This window comes from Peromyscus eremicus, chromosome 20 (genome assembly GCF_949786415.1).
Source record: "Peromyscus eremicus chromosome 20, PerEre_H2_v1, whole genome shotgun sequence".
In the NCBI taxonomy this organism is placed as follows: domain Eukaryota; kingdom Metazoa; phylum Chordata; class Mammalia; order Rodentia; family Cricetidae; genus Peromyscus; species Peromyscus eremicus.
In genome coordinates, this window is record NC_081436.1 from 29,276,661 (window position 1) to 29,298,486 (window position 21,826).

A 21,826-nucleotide genomic window follows, 5' to 3' on the forward strand; every position below is an offset into this window, starting at 1 on the left:
TCATATAAATGGAATCATACAGTATGCTGTCTTCTTCCTCTTTGTTGCCTTATAATATTCCTTTGTATAGATATACCACCTTTTACTTAAACTTTTTAAAAATTATTTATTTTATGTGTATGAATGCTTTGCCTGCATGTGTGTGCACCATGTACTTTACTGGTGTCTAAGGAAGTCAAAAGAGGGTGTTGAATCCCCTATAACTGGAATTTCAGGCAGTTGTGAGCTGCCATGTGGGAGCTGGAAATCGAAGCTGGGTCCTCTGGGAAAGTAGCAAGTGCTATTAGCCAGTGCGCCATCACTCCATGTTCCATTTATCTATTCTCCACTTACTGAACATCGAGGTTGTTTATACTGCTTGGTTATTAAGTGCTGCTATTGAACATTGATATGTGGAGCTTCCTCATATAGTAGCTAAGGAAACTTTTTTTTTTTTTTTGTTTTGTTTTTGTTTTTTTTTTTTTGAGATGGAGTTTTGCTATGTAACAGTCCTGGTTGTCCTGGAACTTAGTTTGTAGTCCAGACTGTCCTTGAACTCACAGAGATCAGCCTGCCTCTGCCTCCCATGTGCTTGGATTAAAACTGTGTGCCACTACTGCCTGGCAAAGAAACCTTTAAAAATGAATATTGATAGATACACAGAGATGGCTGTGATAATATCATGACAGCACAGGAAATTGGCTGTTGTGACACCCCTTGGTGTGGGAACTTGAGAGATGCTTCTCCATAGCTGCCCTTTTCAGTACTCCTTACCCAGATAGAAGGGAGTGCTCCTTGCTTGTTACATCATGTCGTTGGAGGTTCCACTTCTGATGCCTTTCCTCTGAGAGTTAAGAATAATCACACAAGTAAGGTGTTCAGTCACAAGGATAAGCCACATGTGGCAAAAACATGTTTTTCCATAGAGGCACATGAATAACAACAGCGAAGTAAACTCTATCCACTACACCTGGGAGGAACACGAAAACACATTCCAAGAACAATTCTATGATTTGAAGAAACAGAGATCACAAGATTTGTCTTGTTTTCTTGGAGTTTTCTCACAAGCATGCAGAATTCTCACATAACTCTGTTCTTGGACTATGTCCCGACATTATATTATACAATTTTCCTTTTTTCTTTCTTCAGTTTCATATAAAATATGAATATGTATATGTATGTATGTATGTATGTATATTTTTTTCATTGTCTTAACTGCCTTTTGAGGGTAAAATACGCAAAAGGGAGCCTGGGTCTTAATTGGGTAGAAGACCTAAGTTTAGACATGGCTTTGCCTGACTGAGATGATAGGAAATGAGGCTCATGGATTTCTGTTACTAAATCGGGTCGTCTGCCTTTTCCTTTTACAGCTTCTGATAAGTACATTTCCAGACTTGTTATTCATCAGTCTCACACAGAGTTGGTGAACTCCCTCCCTGTCATCCCCCAATTCCCCTTTTTTTTTCCTTTCTGTGCTGTCAGAGTTTGGACCTAGTGACTTGTGCATGTTAGGGAAATGCTATACTCCTGAGCTACATCCCCAGCCATAATTTCTTTTCACAAATCAGTCTGTCTTGGATATGACAATCCTATGTCCTCAGTCTAGCATTTACTGTAATTGCAATGTGAATTGCTGTGCTTAGAACAATAGCAAGAACCACCTTCTTTTGAATCTCTTTCTGATGTATGTTGCAACAGGAAAGAGAGCTTGAGTGTAGCAGATGGGACTGGGCACCAGAGATCCAAGTGGAAAGCTGGACCTGAAGCCTGCAGGAAAGAGAATTGGACATTGTGAGATCCCATCTTGCATTTAAAAAATGTCTTCCTACTTTATTCAGAGTTGTGGCAAAAAGTGTTGTAGCAAGGTGGCAGTGGCTACCTGGGATGCTCTAGTGAACAACTTTAGTGGGATGTGTGCTGTGTATTGGCATAGCAGGACCTGCTCCTAAACTGTTGGATATAATGGTAAGGGAAACAAAAGTTCAAAAGCTTCATCAAGATGTCTTCCTTAAACAGCTATGACTATGGTTTCATCTCAGAGATGAAAAAGACTGTGGAACACACAGCTTTGACAGTCTTCTCTAGAGACACAGCATAGGGTCTGTGTAGAGAGATACAAGTTTAGGATTTAGCTTCTGTAATGATGGAAGCTGTCAAGTCCCAAGACCTCAGGTTAGCAAATGCAGAAAAACTGATGGTGTGGTCCAAAGTCCAAAAGTGGAGAAAGTAGAGACTAGTGGGTCTAAGTCCAGAAAACAATAAATATCTCAGTTCCCACTGCTTTGTGGGCGTCTTCAGTCTGAGGCCCACACATTGGAAAGGGCAACTCACAACCTGAATGTTAACTCATTGGTGAACCAGGTATGGAGGCACACACCTGCCATCCCAGCCCTAAGGAAGCAAGGCAGGATTGTGAGATTAAGTCGGCCTAGTCACATAACATAATGAAACATTGCTGCTGCTGCCGCCGCCTCCTCCTCCTCCTCCTCCACCTTCTCTCTCTCTCTCTCTCTCTCTCTCTCTCTCTCTCTCTCTCTCTCTCAACCGAAAAATACTGGCTCATGTCTCACTCCCTCATGCCCTATTCGAAAGGGCACATAAAATTCACCCTCATCGTGTGCTGTCCAAAGTTCTATTTAGATCATGCCACCTTAAAAATAACTTTGTGCCTTCAAGTAGACTCAGGAAGTGAGTGGCTCCGCTCTGTGAGTCTAGGCTCACAGGAAAAGACAGAAGGTGCCAGTTGAAGGTCAGCATGTCAGTATCATAAAGTCCTAAGGCACACAGTAAATTAGTTAAGTGCTTGAGAATAGTTAACTGAGGGCTGAATCCTAGTGTCCCTGTAGGTAGAGTTTTCCTATCTGGGCAGCCACTTCCCAAATAACCACAGAAGAGTCTTATTATTAATTATAAATGCTGGGCTGATAGCTCAGACTTATTACTAACTAGCTCTTACAACTTAAATTAACCAATTTCTATTAATTTATATATTGCCACTTGGCCCGTGGCTTTACCTGTCCTCCAGCATGTCTTGCTCCCTCTGTGACCCTGGCGACAGACACCTCTGACTCTGCCCTTCTTCCCATCATTCTCAGTTTGGCTTTCCTGCCTAACTTTATCCTGTTCAGCTGTTGGCCAATCAGCTTTCTTAAACCAAGCACAGTGACAAATCTTCACAATGTACAAAGGCGTTATTCCATAGCATTTTCCCCTTTTTGTGTAATTAAAAAGGAAGGTTTTAACTTTAACATAGTAAGATTGTATACAGTAAAAACAGTTATCATGTAAGAATTATAGTTACAATATTCAGTCTTTTGTATTTGGCAAAATTAGAGAAAATACTCTATTTTCTATCTTGGTGAGTCTAAAGTTTTATATCTAATTTGCTTTCTATCATAACTAAAGAAAAACTATATGTAACTATTTAGTCTCTAACTCCATCAAAGACCCCAAAAGAATGAAATGTTGCCTAATGGCAGGAACATTGGGCTGCCTAGACAGTCACCCAAAGTTCCTTTGTAATGTTGGGGCATCCAACTTTGGACTACAGATCTAGCATATCTGACAGACTTTACTGTGAAGCAGGGATTTTTGCAGGACTGTCCTACCTTGTCTTGACAAAGTTTGGCAGTCACCTTTCTTGTGTCCTGCTGGTCCAATTTGGACAATAACTGTCAGCAATTGAGGCAAGGACAGTTTCTTTGCCCATATGGTAGCTTTTGCCATAAAGAAAGCAAACTCTATACAGAATTTTTTCTCTGCCCATCATCTTCTCTAAAGTAGATTGGTGCTGCCAGGAGCAGTCTCACTGTCATGAAAAGACTTAGGTTATTAAACATATTAAATGCCATATTCTGTAGGTCTTTGAAGTGTTTGAAGACCATCTATCTATTTAAATATATCTGTGGATGACCTTGAAAACATACCTAACATGACTATAAGCTTGACTATTATAGATGACTATTAATTTGTATTTCTTAATTATATGTTATATTTTTAAATGAGCTGTGTAAACACAATACTTAAGAGTAGAAATATACATACAGCATAACAAAATTCACTTTAAATTTGTATCAATAAACTAAAATCCATACCAATGTAAAATATTTAAGATTAATAGTTGTTTTTTGGATTGAAGTAGATTCAATAATCTACCCTTTTAGCCTAACATTTCTATACCTCCCCCTTTTCTTTTGAGAAAAAAAATTGTTTGAATCTAACCTCCCTTGTTTAGCTTTTTTACTGACCATTACCAATAACAACTTGTAACCAACCCCCCTTAAATGATAATAAACGTCCAAAACCCATCTTTTGGGAATGTGAGTGTCGTTTTCTAGACTACTTCCTGTTGTTTGGGGGCATTGGCATCTTTGGAGGAACTAGAGAAAATTCAAAATAATGACTAAGTCTTGGCTGGAATAGTTTGTAAGGCTGGACTAACTCAGGCAGCATCCTTGAAGCTGTTCTGGCTGCAGAACTCTGAGGAAACTGCAACAGAAGCATTTTGAGAGGCTGGATCACCTGGGCCATCCATTTTTATTGGTGTTTAGTCTCCTTGTTCTGAAAATACATAAACCTTTAAAGGTAACATACATTACAAGTATGGAAATGTGGTATGCACAAGTCAGTTACAGATGATTTTTTGTTTTATATTTGAGCAGGTAAAATATATGTTTCGCGTCTTGTAGTTCTTCTAGGTTTAATATTTTTTTTTAATGTCTCTAGGCAGGATTTCAGGGGGTCTTCCCTGATCATACCTGATTTTCTTTAACCAACAGTGAATCTACAGCTTCTCGTTTCCAGCGGAAATAAAAGCATAACCTCTCTCCCAAAGCAACATATCCTTTGACTTCCATTTTGAAGTTAAGACATTTTTTAAATATATAGATTGGTTTAATCCAGCACTTTTCATAATCTAGTGTGTCTTTGCAGTTATCGTTTGTTTATTAGCAGTCAAAAATTTCAAAGACAGCACAATAACATAGGATCCAGACTCTGTGTATTTCCCATCTTTACATGGCTTATTATATTTTTTTATTACCCTATATCTTTTTTTAAGGACTTTACTATTTTTTTTTTTTTTAGATTTATTTATTTATTATGTATACAGTGTTCTGCCTGCATATGTCCTTGCAGGCCAGAAGAGGGCACCAGATCTAATTGTAGATGGTTGTGAGCCACCATGTGGTTGCTGGGAATTGAACTCAGGACCTCTGGAAGAGCAATCAGTGCTCTTAACCACTGAGCCATCTCTCCAGCCCCGGACTTTACTATTTTTAAACTGTATTTTTTTCTGTGACTGTTCATACCTGCTCTTTTCTCTCCCAAGCCTGTGTATATTTTTAAACACACAGTAACCTGTTTAGAGTTTTTTTTCCATCTGACTCTATCTTTATTGTGTATCTGTAATCTTTTTCTGACCACATGAGTCTTTAAGCTGTGAAGTGGTGTGGCTAGAACCAAAGTCTGTTTTGATGGCTGGCTCCGCCCCATTTGGCTCTCTAAAAGATAAACTTCATGGCAGAAGTACCAGCTCGAGAACCATGTTTATCACCCCAATTCTGGAGAGTTTGGGGGTCCACACTGCTACCTGCTGCTCATAAATCCCATTTAAGTGTTTGGTAGCAAGACCTGTTAAAAGAGCTGAGCAGTTTTTGCCACTAGCACTAAGTCAGGAAGCAGTCTCTTAAAGGAGCTGCGCCTCTGCTTGCCGCTAACAGTGTCTACACAAGAAAAATCAGTTACCAAGAAGATGAGTTTGACTCCATTTTTGTGTGTTTAGAATCCTTTTTTAAGCTTTGTCAGGTCTTATGTGGAAATTCCAACCCCACATTGGAACACCATTTGTAGGAGGAAGTTTCTATCCTGCCAGCAGTTCCCAAATAAACACATTGAGGCTTATATTAACTATAAATGCTTCGTTGATAGCTCAGGCTTATTACTAACTAGCTCTTACAACTTAAATTAACCCATTTCTATTAATCTGTGTATTGCCACGTGGCTCGTGGCTTTAACCTGTCCTCCAGCATGTCCCAACACTGAAAAGGCATGAAGCCATCTTTTTTCCTCAGCTCTCTGAGTACAGTCCTTGCTGCTTGTAACTGATGCTTTTGGTGACTGTGAATTGCCCCAATTGACTTTTTAAGCAGCTGCCCTTCTACCAGCATGGCTTGGCACCTACTATGCCCTCTGACAGCTGTTGACTTATGTTCAGCATACAGGTCCTGGGTCTCACTAGTCCATTCTCAAGAAGAAGATAGCATAGCCCAATGGGAAACCTACAGAGATCACAGAAGTGCTCAGAGCTGGCTGAAGAAACCAAACACAGACCACACAGCCCCAGAGGAGACCAGATAGCACAATTCTCTTCACATCTAGCTGCTTTTAGGAAGCAAGGGGTTGTAGAAGAATTCAAAGAAGGATTCACAGACGCATTATACCGTGGTCTTTGTCCTGAGGTGTGCCTTTGCCTGGATTATTAATCCACATTTCATAGGATGATGACAGGAGTTAAGCAGTAGAGACAATGGGACTGAGATGACTTGGCATTTGTAAAGCTCCTTCTGCTCCACTTTCCTCCTCTCTTTTCTGCTTTGCTTAGTGACAGGGGTGAGGCATATTACAGTAAGGTGAACAAATAATTTTGGCAAATACAATGTCTGCCCATTGTCATCCATACTGTGTCCTTGATTCTCTTAAAATTACAGACCGTTTCTTCCCTTGTGTTCCTTTTATCTGTTAAGCTCTTTCCTTTGAACCTGTTGAAGACAAACTTTGACTTTTAGAACTACACATTTTCTTGGTTTTCTCCTGTTCTGTGGGTCATACCTTCATAGTTTCCTTTACCATTTTCCCTTCTTTCTCTGACTTTCCCATTGCTGTGGAGGTATAAAGCACAGTCCTGACCTGTAGTCTCTTCTAGTGATGCATAGTCCCAAGAATTGAACTGTCCTGAAGCCTCTGGTGTCTCAACAGCGTCCCAGCTTATCACTTTTAGAGACCATCAACTTCTGATTTCTCTTTCCACGTTATTAGTTTCTCTGGTCAACACCTGAATTCACTCTCTCCTAGCACATCAAGGGGCACCTTTGCCCAGCCTTGAGAAAAAAAATCCAGATGCTGAGTCCTCCTCCCATCTCCGCTGCTGCCCACTGCACAGGCCACCATAGCTAGTCACCTGCTTTGCACCAGTAACCACCTATGCTGTTCTCCATGCCTGACCTCACCTTCTGTATCATCTCTCAGCAGCAGATGGAGCCAGAGTGCCCCTTCTAAACCCAAATGATCAGAGCCACAGGTTTAGTTAGGCATGGTGGCTCATGCTTACAATCTCAGCATTGGAGAGGCTGCTACAAGAGTGCTGCTAATTTGAGACTACCCTCCCCAATCCCGCCCCACTCCATCCTAGGTTCCTGTCTCTGTGTTTCTGTCCTTACACACTCTGCTGCTGTAGCCTTGGTGTACCACCCCCACCCCCAGTTCCTTTGAGCTGCATGTTCATCATTCCTTCAATAACATGTCACTTCCCCATTTCACCATGACTAGCTCCCTCATCTCAGGATCTTTGTCTTCCTCTCATCTGTTCAGTGAAGTGTTCCTTGTACAGCTGCCACTACTTTGTCCCCCTTGTCTTGACTAATCTATTCCTGTCTTCTAAAATGCTGTTCTAACACATTGTGAAATGACTGACTTTATCGTTGGTGTTTCACACTGGAATGCCAGCTGACCCAAAGCAGGGCCCCTTGCATCTGTTTTTCACTGATGTGCTTCGAGAACCTAGAACATTACTACCATAGTGCACACATACTTAGCGTTTGGTACATGCCTAAGAGATTGCCTGTGGCATTTCACATACATGTCCATTTTACTCTGGAATTTCATACAGAATATTTTTAACTCTGATTTTATAGTTCCCGTTCTGTCTGACCACAAATCCACAGTTAGAAAACTAACTCTGTGTGTGTGTGTGTGTGTGTGTGTGTGTGTGTGTGATGTATACTAATACAGAGAACTTTTTGCATGTATGTGTGATTCTATAATTTCCCTGACACAGGAGAATCCAGCTTTGGCTGTTGCAATCAAAACATGTAAAAACTGTACTTCGGACAGCGTGAGAGAGAAGTTCCTTCAAGAAGCCTGTAAGTTCATTGAAACTTTTGTGGAACTCCTTTTGACTTTTTGCCTGAATTCAGCTGTCTTTGCAAGAAAGATACTTTCACAGGACATTATTACTCACCTTGTAAATTAATGTTCAAATCTGACAGATTTCCATATGCAGACAGACATGTTTGCATGTAGAGGAAGATGGTACATTCTCTTTATTGTTTGCTTCCTGTAGCATTCAGCATCGTTGTGCTGGAGTTGGTGCTTGTGCATAAATGTCTCTAACCCAGATCCTGCCAGGCCCCATGAGTACAGTGGTAACCAAGACAACACAGTTCTGTCCTGATGGAGCCCATAAGCTACAGATGAGTCAGGATCATGACTAACTTCCTGCCCTACAGAGTCAGACAGAAGTACTAGGAGAGGCTTCCTGTGACAGCTTCCTGGGTGACTTTATCTAAAAGTGATTCTCCCTACCACCCCCAGCCCTCTGGCCTAGGTGTGAACATTCTGGTTGTGAAACTGTCTCAGATGAGCTGTGCGTTATGGACCCTCTCTCCTGAAAAGACAGTGGTGGAGATTAGGATCTTGTCTAGCTTATACACATCAAGCACACTGATATTCATTCTCTCCTCATAGGGTTTCTCTGTTCAAGTTCCTGCCTCCTGCCCACTACTGTCACCCACAGGACCGCATTCTGCTCCTCTTCAGAGTTCATAATTAAATACATACAGTGATCATATGTGCTTATTATCTGTCTCTCCCTCTAGACTTTAAGCTCTCTGGGGACAAGGGCCATATACTCATCACTCTGCACAGGGACCATTGTGGGGCTTAGCCTGGGGAAGGCAATCAGCATAGGGCAGAACTCCAGTGATGGTCAGTACACAAACATTCGATGGATCTCTTCCTCTTTACATTTCATGCCACCTAGCTATCTAATCAGTCACCAAAGAGTAATTCACACTGTAATATCATCTGTTCACTGTATCTTTAGTCATATTCCTTAATCCCTGATTTGAGAATAAAAAGAGATCTGGCCAGTGGCTTTTATCTCAAGTACCTAAGCCAAGGAATGCCAGACCAGCCAGTCTTCAGACCTAGCTTCCTGTCTGCCTTACCTTAGAGAGGGTTTTGTGCATTATCTCTTTTTCACAAGTGCATGTATCTAAGCAGTTACTGTGCTGTGATTTTGGAGATCACCACTGTAGGACTCAGTTGTATATTTCTGTAGAAATAGCCACATTAGAGTAAGACCCTTTCCTTCTTTGAAAGGGTTGCTCACTGCTTCTTCAGGGAATGTGACAGATGCAGTATAACTGACTCAGACTGTAACAGGCTGTAAGTAAGATGGGCGACATGGCCCAGGCCAGGAGTAGTTAAACTTCAGTTGTGAGCCAGATAGTAAAGATTTCAGCCTTGATGACAGTGAAGCTTCCATCCAAACTCTCCAGCCCTATCACTATGCTGCAGAAACACAGGTACATACAGGAATTCACAGACAGGCAAGTTTGCAATGAGTTTATTTTGTAAGCAGGTGGCAGCCCTTGGTCCTTCATCTACTGTCCAATACGTAAATGACAAGCTAGAATTAACCTGTGATGTCTAGTGCAGTGTGACAGTTTCCTGTGACTACAAGACCCTCTCATTCTGTGCTCTATATTATCTGCACTAATTATTTCAAAGGAAATCAAAAGTCATGATAACTGTGTGTAATGATCATGTCAAACCAGAGGTGACAGCAGATACCCTGGTACCTGGAGATTTATCACAAGATGACAGGGCGATTAAGCAGTGACCTGAATTTAACAATACAGAATTTAATGATATACTTTAGGTTTTCATTCTCCATGTTAAAAATAAACAAGCAGGACCTGGAGAGATGGCTCAGAAGTTAAACACGTGTACTACTGTTCTTGTAAAGGACTTGGGTTTAGTCCCAGCACCCACATCAGATGGTTCATAACCACCTGCAGGTCCAGCTCCAGAGACTCTGTCTTCCTCTTCTGGCCTTTATGGGCAACTGCACTCACATGTGCATGCTGACTCATAGACAGATACATTTGCTGTTACAGTATTTCCTTGCTTGACATCCTTTTGTTTTTGCTTTTGTTTTTTCCATTTTAGCAGTCTGAAGTCCTTTGTTTCTATGGCCACTGAACTGGTTGCCTTTAACTGGTTGTACTTGGAGGTTGTTTTGAAGTTCTGTAACTCTTAAGTTTAGCTTTTGTTATGACGCTAGAGAGTTGTAGAAATTCTGAATGGTTATGGGCCATACATAGGTATGTGTGTGTGTGCAGTACATTTTGGGTCCTCTTGGGCTCAGTCAGGTGGTCAAGCCCTATGATTTCTGTGAACATCACTTGGCATGGGTCCCTCCTGATAAAAGTGCTGCAGCCAGACAGCATCTAGTGTTTCTCTTTCACACAATTCCTCACTGCTGTGTGGGAACTGGTCTTCTTAGGGCCCTGAGAGCAGCCATTTATACTCTGGTAAACAAGACCACAAAATAGAAGTCCCTGTGGTTGCCTGTTGGGTGTAGAACCCCCTTTCACCTTATTTTCTCCCCAGAATGGGTTTTATCTTGTGCCCTGATAGTGCCATGTGCCTTTTTCATGCCAACTTTCATTGACATACAACCGGGATTGACTTGTGGTATTGAGCACAAAGTTTTTATGGATTCAGCCTTATGTGTGAAGTGAGCTAGGAGATTAACTGGAGACCACTTTCCCCCCAGTAACAATGCGTCAGTTTGACCATCCTCACATCGTGAAGCTGATTGGAGTCATTACAGAGAATCCCGTCTGGATAATCATGGAGTTGTGCACGCTTGGAGAGGTACCAAGACCCCAGGCTGTCTAGCCATGGTGGTAACAGCCTTGTACCTGCTGTGTGATATCCCTCAGTTACATAACACAAATATACAAGTTACATCATTGAGGATTATGTATGCTTTTCATTCAGAAGCTGTGGTATAAATGTCTTCTTTATTGAACTGAGCCAGGTGGAATACATCTGTAGTCTCCCCTTTCTGAAGAGGGTTGATCACATGACCCCAGGAATTTGAGGCCAATCCAGACAATATAGTATGAGACCCCCATCTTCAGCATAAAATGAAATAAAATCTTCACCTTTACATTCCCAGAAGGTTCCTTCCTCAGCAGTTTCTTTCCCACCAAGTGTGTTATTGGAACAGGTGGCAGCAGATAACCAGGTAGTTTTCCTCTTATGGCTTTGCCTGAAGAACTAGCCCAGTAACTTGAGGATGAAAGAAACAGTGCTACATCTAACCAGCTTCCTAATCCTTTTGAGGATTCACTTGTAGTTTTTCAGACTCACCTATTACTACTCAGTTTCTGTGAAAACTATGAGTAACAGAGTATCATTGGCCCTGTTTGACATTCTCCAAAACATGGAAACTAATTTAGTCATCACCTTCACCTGGAATACAGTGGGATGGAAAGCTTGTTAGAAAAGCAGATCCTCAGATCCTGAGCTCCACCCGGGTTGCTGAGTCAGATCAGGGTTTGTTTGTGGAGCCCTGGACCAGCCTGTAGATCAGCCTGGCCTCAATGGCCTCGAACTCACAGAGATCTGTCTGCCTCTGCCTCCCAAGTGCTGGGATTAAAACCATATGCCACCACCACTTGGCCTGAGTCAAACACTCTCTCACTCTCTCTAAGATTTATTTATTAAGTATACAATGTTCTACTTGCATGCCAGAAGAGGGCACTAGATCTCATTATAGATGGTTGTGAGCCACCATGTAGTTGCTGGGATTGAACTCAGGACCTCTGGAAGAGCAGCCAGTGTTCTTAACCTCTGAGCCATCCCTCCAGCCCCTGAGTCAAACTCTTAACTGGGCAGAGAGGTAACCAGCATTCATTTTACATCTTCCCCTTCCCTTCTCTCTGTCTGTAGTTCCAATCAGATGGAGGGTAATGTATGGTTTTGGTTTACAGGAGGTATTTTTTCATGCTTTTGCTTTTGAGGAGTTTGCTAATACTGTTGCTAAATGCTTCCCTTTTATTTACTGATTTTTTTTTTTTTTTTTTAGAAATTGGGGTGTTGATAAAATCCTGTATTATAGCATCTAGCTTCATGAATGGTGTCAGTGATGAGACTGACTCCCAGTGGGAGAAACACCCAGTGTGTCACCATTATAGGTTTCTGTATCAAAACCATGGGTGAGGAAAGAAAGTGGACTCCTCCTCTGCCTGTCTTACCCTAAAACACTCCCTGAAGCACAGCACAAAGCAGTGGGGCAGATGGAGCCACCGTGTGCTTGTAGTAGTAACTGTCCTTTCGTTATCTGGGTATTACTGCTTAGCAGTGTTTTACAGCATACTTTTCTCTTTTCCTCAGGCCCATCTTTTACGTGTTTCAGAAATTTGTCTGTAGTCATAAAGATTCTAAATTCTAAATGAATTTCAAATGAATAATAATTGTTTTATCGTTACCAAAGAAAAACTAAAGTATAATACAATCCATTTAGAGAGTTGGGCATGTTGGTACATGCCTTTAATCCTACTCAGGAGGCAGAGGCGGGGTGATGTCTATGAATTGGAGGCCAGCCAGGTTTACCCATAGAATTCCAGGCTAGCCAGGGTTACATACATAGCAAGACCCTGTCTCATTTAAAAAAAAAAAAATTATTTGGGAACCTTCACAGTGTAGTTGAGTGTATCTTTTGTGCTCTTAATAGCTATACTCTGTCTCTGATTACTTCTTTTTTGTCTTGGCCATTGTTTCAAAAGCTAAGGTCATTTTTGCAAGTAAGAAAATACAGCTTGGATCTGGCATCTTTGATCCTATATGCCTATCAACTTAGTACAGCACTCGCGTATCTGGAGAGCAAAAGATTTGTTCACAGGTAAGGCATTCATGAAGCTGCTGCATTGCCTACTCATGGGGGTAAGCAGTTCTAGAGTGTATTAACTTTACTTATCCCTGACAGAAACAACTTCAGGAAGGAAGGATTTATTTGGGCTCCTGGTTTCCTGGCCATTGTTGTGGGGAAGGAATGGCAGTAGAAGCCGTTGTCTGTAGTGTCAGGAACTAGCCTGGGACCAACCAACCAAGGCCTGCCTTAGTGATCTTCTGCCAGTTAGGTCCCATCTCCAAAAGTTCCACAAACTCCCCAAACAATACCACCATCAGCTGGGAGCCAGGTGTTCAAACACATGTGCCAGTGGAGGCCATTTCAGCACCAAATGGTTAACAATGAGAAACAAGGAAGGAAGTTACTTTCTGCACCCCATACAAGATGTTTATATGTCATTTACGCCTACTCTTCAGTCATTAAAAAGTCATGGTGCTGCTGGGTGGTGGTGGCATATGCCTTTATCCCAGCACTTGGGAGGCAAAAGCAGGCAAATCTCTTAGGAATTTGAGGCCACCCTGGTCTGTAGAGCTAATTGTAGGTCAACCAAGGCTACACAAAGAAACCCTGTCTCGAACCCCACCTCCACCCCTCATAAAAAAAGTGATGATGTTGAGCCAGCCTGGGTGTTGCATGCCTTTAATCTGAGTACTTGGGAGCCTCTACCTCTGTGAGTTCAAGGCCAGCCTAATCTACTTAGTGAAACTGTTTTGAGGGGATGGTGGAGGGGAAGTCAAGTATTATGTCCTTTCACAGGGGAAGGGCCATGGATTGTTAGCAGACAAAAGATTTTATTAGCCAGGCATGGTGGCTCTCACATTTAATCCCAGCACCTGAGAGGTTGATGCTAGGGGAGTTGAGTGGATTCTAGGCCAGCCCAGGCTGCAGTGAGACTGTCTCAGCCTGCCCCTGCAAGTACTCCCTCTGTCCCTTTTCTTGTATTATGCTTTCAAGATATTTGTTCCTTCCCCAAACATAATCCAGAGCCTGTGCTTATGAAACAGTAAATGTGTGGAAGTGGCCCCAAAACAGACCTGAGACTTTGCAGAATGCTTAAATATTGTGAGTGACATTTGTTATCATTCTTCAGAATGCTACTTAGAATTTGCAGCTTTGGGTTGGAACACAAGTGAAAGTCCCTATAATGTGTTTTCTAAGGATCACAGCAGAGTTACTGTTTTGATGTCCAGTATTACAGCAGATTGCATCATAAAAATTATTCAGAAAAAATGCTTGCAGGGAATTCTGTTTATGGAGATCTTCAGTTATGCTGACCATGTATCTACTGCTTGTCAGTATAATGCCATCACTGTGTGAGTTTATCAAAGTGATGAGTATTTTCAGTGTTTGAGAAAATATTTTTTGTCATTATTCATAAAGATCATCAACTCATTCTTATAAATATCCTCTAGAAGAAATACATAAGAAGTGCAACAATTTATGAATCTCTTCATGTTGTGTATAAGCCATCTTTCCAAATAACCTACCTATACATCTGTATGTAATAATCATGAGTTGATGGCATTTGTTGTTGCTGTGCTTACTGTCCCCAATTTTTCTTTATCAGGGACATTGCTGCTCGAAATGTTCTGGTGTCCTCAAATGATTGTGTAAAATTAGGAGACTTTGGATTATCCCGATATATGGAAGACAGTACTTACTATAAAGGTGAGAGACAAGGGTAACTACTGGGAAATAGGCTATGAATGGTTGATTTTTGGATTTTGTTTTGGGGAGAGTTGGTTTTTTGACAGGGTCTCATTTTGTAGCGTGGACTGGTCTCACGTTGTAATCCTGTGCTTCAGCTTCCCAAATGCTGGAATTACAGGTATAAACAAACACACCAAGATTCTAATGCAAGGTGTGTCAGAATGTGTTTTCCTGAAGTCCAAGGCCAGTTTAGTAGAGGAAGGATGGCCTTGTCAAGACAGTGGGGCTTGGAACTTTTGGACAATCTTAACCCAGACCTCACCTCAAAATAACTCAAAACAGCCTAAGACTTAGTTATGAAGGCATGCAACTATAAATTTAGAAGAAACAACCTAGTAACCCTCTGGGATCTGGAGTTAAGCTGAGGCCTATAGACATGCCATCGAAAACAAGGTGTATTAAAAGATAAACTTGGTAGATCAAGAAATTTACCGTATTTGTTCTGTAAAGGATGAATGACAAAGTACAGAGCAGGAGAAAATATTTGCTATGCATATGTGTGACAAATACTAGTCTCCAGAAAATAGGAAGAGCTCTAAAATGTAAACAAGGCATTTCGAACCTGATCAAAACTCTGAGTATACATAGTAGACTGGAGAGACTAGATGGATGGCAGGTGAGTACACAAAGATTGTTCGTGGTCTTAACCACTAGGAAAATGAAAGTTCAAGCTCCATGAGATAGGACTGCACACTCATCAGAATTGCTAAAAGAAAAAGTAGTACCAATACCTAGTGGAGACACAGATGTAGAGAAACTCATTATTCATAACTTGCTGACAAGAATGAAAAGGTGTAGAACTTATCATACAGCTCCCAGTATGACACAGCAGTTGCCTCATGGGCAGTGATGCCAGAGAAATAAGACATGGGTTCACACCAAACCTCAAATGCTAATGCAGCTCAGTGATGGGCTGCCTCCCTAGCATATGGGAGGCCCTGGTCTGATTCCCAGCTCTCACTAACCCCAACTCCCTTCAGTTCAGATTAGAGTTCTCTACTAAGTAGACCTGGCACATCGTGAACTGTTTGTATTTTGACAGTGATCCTTTAACATAAGAAAGTAGTTTGGTGATTTTAAACTACATTTTTCACTATTTTGAAATACGTTTCATGTCCAGTTCAAGTCTTAACTAGTCTGAGTCCTAAAATTTCACTATAAAACTAAATTCCAAGTTCCTTTGTATGAGGACCAAGATTTTACATCATTTGAACATTTAAGATAGTTAGCTGTCAAATCCATATAAATTTCTTAGAATGGTCAGTGTATATAACCCCTAAAGATTTGGGACTTCTCAAAATGCTCCCTTTCTGAGAATTGAAGGTCTACAGAGAGGCTTGCTGCTTACAGAGGAAGGCATTTAGAGCTTGTGCTTGTTCCTACCTGCTCTGTGCTCAGCCCGTCCTGTGCTCCCCACCATGTTTCTCCTCTCTTTATGGGACAGTTGGCCTATTCTTTATCTGTTACTCCTGGTACCACATCTGACTATGCTTCTTTGCCTGCCTTCAGGAGTGAGAGTCCCTTGAGGAAAGGTACTCTGTGTTCAACTCAGCAGCTGGAGAATTAGTGAGGTTGTGCCTCACCTCTCATAGGAAAGAATGTTTTCAGGGTTGCTTTGATACATTTGTTTTTCATCCATTGCTTCTTCCTGCTCTGCACATATTGATGAAGGTGTCATCAATCCTGATCCTCTATTGATTCCAGCTTTGTTCATTCACCTCTTTGCTAAAGTTTATAACTCCACATTAGTCCTTGCGATGATTTTGTAGACATTCATGGCATGCACAGGGCAGTAAAACCTTTGAGCTTTCCCAGGCTGTACATTTCCATCTGAGGTCTGAGTTCTTTCTGAGCTAGAGGACTTGGTCAGGAGGCAGAGCATAACTCCAGCTTCTGTTAGTAGAGTAACCCCAGGCAGTGGGTTGGAGCCCTCTTTATAAAGAATAGAACCCCTGAACATGATTTATTTTAGGATTTAAGGTTTAATCTCTACAAGATGTGTTTATATGTATTTCCTGGGAGCACAGGGTCTGTATCTGGGCTAGCTTGGAAGAGCATAATTTGCCCAGCAGGAGTGGAATGTATATTCTTTACATGGGGCATTTGTAGAGCAAGGATCCCAACTGCAGGTGAATGAACTCCAGTATACTATGAAGCCCTGTGTAATGGGCTGTGTGTTGTTACCACCATTCACAGATTCTTCCTCAAATGAAGAGGGGAAAGGCATTCAAGTTTTCTGTCCCTACCCCATGCTAGCCACTTCTCAACTCTCAAAGCTCCAAGTAAATGAGTCAGTCTCCCAAAGAAATGGATGCCTATGGGTCAGAGCTGATGCTTTTTTATTTTGATGCTGAAAATCTTGCCTAGCTCTGTTAGGTACTCAAGCAGCTAACAAAGAAAATTCATTTTCTAAAATTAATCTTCTAGCTTCCAAAGGAAAATTGCCTATTAAATGGATGGCTCCAGAGTCAATCAATTTTCGACGTTTTACCTCAGCTAGTGACGTGTGGATGTTTGGTGAGTATTTTTTTTTTAAATAAACTTTGCTATATTGTGCAAAATAAAGCTAGCATCATCTCTTCAGAATGAGCATCTCTTTCGTCGGATGCTGTTGCATCCCCTGTGATCAGTATGGTCTCTTGTCATGCCCCTGCTCTTCTCTGCCTTCCTCAGAAGGAACAGCTGCTTGTTTCCCTCTTCCTATTCTCTGTCATGCTCTCCTACTGTTCCCAGCATGCAGGTTCTTCTGGCTCTGGGAGACACTGCTGGCCCAGAGCATCTGTACAGATTCGGTCTCCTGCCCGGAAGCTGCCTGTCTCCAGACTTAGGAGCTGGCCCTTCGTCTCCTGTGACTTGGCCTTTAAACACACACCCTCCCTCCTTGCTCTGTGGGCTGTATTGTATTGAAAGTGTGGTCTGCTTACCACTGTGTGTGATTTTAGTGACTGACTCTTCTTACTGTCTCCGGAACCATCTTTCCTGATGTTGGTCTTTCTGCCAGGAACACCTCATTCTTGCACCCTCTTCTCCAGCTGGACCCCATCTAACTTAATGTACCCCTTTTCAGGAAGCTTCACATAGCAGCTGTCTCTCTGTACTCTGCTTTTCCTTTTGTCACTGATACTCCCCTGTGGCTCTTGTGGGTAGTCTGTAAAGTGTAAAACTGCTCTAGAGGAGAAATATAATTAAGTTTATTAAACTTTTATAAAGAAAATTAAAGTCATAGATATCAAATAAGTGTTCTTACTTCTTCTGTCTCAATGCTATTGCTGTGAATCCATTTAGTTCTTCGGCAGGGTTAGCAAGGCTCTGGGTCCAGTCAGTTGCAGGTACAAGTTGGACTTGGCTGTGCAAACCACAAGGCAAGATGCTCATCTTCTCAGGGCACTCTGCTTCATAATTTAACTGCACATTTTAGCATTTTTGGAATATCTTAAGATTTTAGAGTTGGTATTCATTGGGACTTTTTAGTTTTTAGTTTTTCAAAACAGGGTTTCTCTGTGTAGTTTTGGTGCCTATCCTGGATCTCGATCTGTAGACCAGGCTGGCCTCAAACTCATAGAGATCTGCCTGGCTCTGCCTCCCACGTGCTGGGATTAAAGGTGTGCACCACTACTGCCCGGCAGGACATTTTAATGCAGCTATACTTTTTGTCTTCATGTAGACTTTGTCAGTTTAAGTTGTATTGTTACTTTCAATGTATGATTGTTTTTAAAGCGTTCTTTTGGTAAGAATAAAATCTAAATAGTAAGAAAAGATTATTGCATAGCTTCACTGGCAGTGTTTTTCCATTTTGTCATATAAAACAGTAGTGTTTACTATTTATAATCAGTGGCATCATAGATTTGTTTTTTGTTTTTTAAAGATCTATTTATTTATTACGTACACAGAAGAGGGAGCCAGATCTCTTTACAGATGGTTGTGAGCCACCATGTGGGTGTTGGGAATTGAACTTAGGACCTGAAAGAGCAGTCGGTGCTCTTAACCTCTGAGCCATCTCTCCAGCCCCTATTGATTTGTTTTTTAGCTATTTGGGATTTTTGGTTTTTCCGGAATTGAACTCAGGACCTCTGAAAGAGCAGTCGGTGCTCTTAACCTCTGAGCCATCTCTTCAGCCCCCATAGATTTGTTTTTTAGCTATTTTGGAGTTTGGTTTTTCGAGTGTATAGCCCCGACTGTCCTGGAACTTGCTGATAATATTGTCTTGGTCCCCAGTGAGGAACAACTCTGTAGCAGCATGTTATTTTTGTCAGGGACTCTTTAGAACTTTATTTCTGTGAACTAAATTTGGGGCCAATTTCAGAATCTGGTTACAGTGAACACATAATATTACTTGCCTCCTTAGAGACCAACTTCACTCTGCCCAGTCTGTGCCCTCCTCCCAGGGCATCATTTGTAAACATGTGCTTGATCATAGAAGTAGATGTAAAAGAATCATAACTTCCCTGGGTGAGACACAGGGAAGGCTCCTTAGAATTGGCCTATCCAGAAGGTACAAGATGTCAGGAGGACTAGAATACAGAGTGACATTGGTGGGATGCTAAGAAAAGACCTGCACCCCACTCCCCTGTATTATGTCGATATCTCATGCCACCATTGTTAGTGTCAGTGCTGTTAGGTTTGTTCACTTGTTTAGAAGATAAGTTCTTTGGTGAATAAAAAGATCATCATCTTGATTCCCAGGGTTAGAGAGTAGGTGCACCTTCTGAGGTCTAGTCATGGCCTTTAGATGAGATGATGTTGTGTAAACAAGATGATAATACCCATTTGCACCTTGGTGAGGAATCTAAGCTTTCTTGAGCTCAAGACTTAAACATAGGACTTCTTTGTTAAGTGACTGTAGTTAAAATCAGTATGGTCCTAAGTTGGTGGTGAGGCAGGTCTAAAAAAATCAGAGGTTTGTTTTTTGTTTTCTGTGGGGTTTTTTTGTTTTGTTTTGTTTTGTTTTGTTTTTTGTTTGGTTGGTTGGTTTTTATAGTACAGTAGCTGGTGGACTACTTGCTAATCCAGAATTTTCAGAAATAAGCCACTGAGAAAGTTCTGACTCTTATGTTGTTCTTCATGTCATATGAACTAGTTGCTATCCCTCCTATGTTTGGGCACTGACTGAATGCCACCATCTTTTAGGCGAGTTGCCCAGATCTGCGAGCTGCCTAACTGGTCCCTTTAGCCTGGACCTTTCTCTTTGGGTGCTGAGCTCACTGCACTGTTTTCGTTCCCACTCCACAGGTGTGTGTATGTGGGAGATACTGATGCATGGCGTGAAGCCTTTTCAAGGAGTGAAGAACAATGATGTGATCGGTCGAATTGAGAATGGGGAAAGATTACCAATGCCTCCAAATTGTCCTCCCACCCTCTACAGCCTTATGACGAAATGCTGGGCCTATGACCCCAGCAGGCGGCCCAGGTTTACTGAACTTAAAGCTCAGCTCAGGTAGGAGTGGGGCGGCGAGGGCCGGGGTGGGGGCAGGTTGTTGCTTCTCCTCCTCTGCATCATAGCTCTGAGATGGTTGTATCTAAGTTGGAACTACTGCTTCTGGACACAGATACTTTGGGATTTGATTTGTATGTCTTGTTAATTTACTAGAGCTGTTAGTGAGTTAGATCTTCAGTTCTTACTGAAGCTCTGATTACAGTTCAATTCTTTCCCCTAGCTTCTGACTTAGCAAGGCTTTATCAAACCTGTCATTATTTTGACCCAACTTGCATCTCCAATCTCTTCTCACACAATCCCTCCCTGGCACTTTGTGCACCAGCTACTTCTGACTGTTTTATAATTCTCCTGCTGTGGCTCAAGACCTTTTCACATGCTGTATTCTTGGTCTCCCTTTGCTACTTGATTACCTCCTGTTCAGTCTTCAGAATCTAGCTGAGATGTTCCTTCCTCCAATAAACCTCCGTCACCAACCCCACCTCCCCAAGAGAGAGCTCTTACTTTGACACCTTTGAGATCTTCTGCTGCTGTATTTAAAACATCTATTGTTTGTTCAGGAATTCTGTGCCAGGAGCTGGTAGGCATCAGGTCTCTAGGAGTTTCCAGGCCCCTGGAAACTCACACAGTAACCAGATTTGTGCTGAGACTACCTCAAAGAAGCATCTGCAGACTGACTACCTGATGGCGTGTCTGTGTCCCTAGCATGACTCACCATGTCCTACTCATTTCTACAGCTCGGTGCTGGGGTTAGAACTGGGCACTGAGTGACTGAGAAAGAAGTTTGTTGAGTCTGTTCGTTTGGAGCTAGCACTTTGATAAGACTGTGGTTTAATATAATTTGCATGTATGTGCAGCTTGACCACACAAATAGCACTTTGGCTTAGTATGTGCTGTCACCTTCTCTCACATTTAGGGGACTTCCCTGAGTTTGAGTTCTTTATTTACTTGCTGTATTTTTTTCAAAAACATCTCCAACTATCATAGGCCAGAGTGTTCATCTAACTACCTTCTTTGCCACTGCTGTAGGTCCTTAGAAGTTCAGTCTTTGAGGGAGGCTCCTTGTGGGAGTGTGTCAAGGAGGTCAGGCCCCGTAGGAGAAGTAGGCAGTTTATACAGTGAGCAATGTTTGCCAAGAACATTTTTATCCTCAACCTAGAGAGCTCAGTAGCCCACTGAAGAAATAGTGGCAGTTGTGCTCATTTAGTGCAGTGAGGCCCCATTCCACAAGACCACTTACTGTCTTAGTCCCCTCAACTCACAGCCCTGGGTATGGTTTCCCACCCTGTGACAGCTCTATACCGCCTTCTGAGTTTCCTTCCACCTAAACCCTGAGTAACTGTGTTGTAGTCTATGTTGTCACTGTTACAGCTGCTTTGCTCAACAGTTGTGTTTGTTTGGCTGGTTGCTTTTTGCTCAACTTCTCTTCAATCTTGACAGATCCTGGTCTTGAAATCTTCCGCTTTCTGGTGGGAGATCCATTGCCCTCTCTGTACCCACTTCTTTGCTGACTTTACTAGCCTGATGTTTCTGCCTTCTGACTACCCACTGTCTCCTTTCCTTACAGTATGATATTCTACCTCCTGTACTTAGCCTGGCCAGTTCCCTGCCCCACCTCCTCTGTACTGTCTGTACTATTTCCCACTGTCTGGTCTACTCATAGACTCTGCCTCCCCCTCTGTCTATAGCTTTAGGCTTGTCCTGCTTCTCACAAGTCCCAT

At 42.0% G+C, this 21,826-nt stretch overlaps 1 protein-coding gene across 1 annotated transcript in view; it reads left to right on the forward strand.

Moving 5' to 3' along the window:
* Ptk2 (protein tyrosine kinase 2) overlaps window positions 1-21,826 on the forward strand; it is a 226,562-nt gene that overhangs the window by 153,566 nt on the left and 51,170 nt on the right. The window contains exons 18-23 of the mRNA XM_059247674.1: window positions 8,033-8,117; window positions 10,820-10,920; window positions 12,840-12,955; window positions 14,532-14,632; window positions 17,102-17,191; window positions 19,904-20,108. Of these exons, the coding sequence (XP_059103657.1) occupies window positions 8,033-8,117; window positions 10,820-10,920; window positions 12,840-12,955; window positions 14,532-14,632; window positions 17,102-17,191; window positions 19,904-20,108 (698 nt within the window). The remainder of the gene's footprint in view (window positions 1-8,032; window positions 8,118-10,819; window positions 10,921-12,839; window positions 12,956-14,531; window positions 14,633-17,101; window positions 17,192-19,903; window positions 20,109-21,826) is intronic.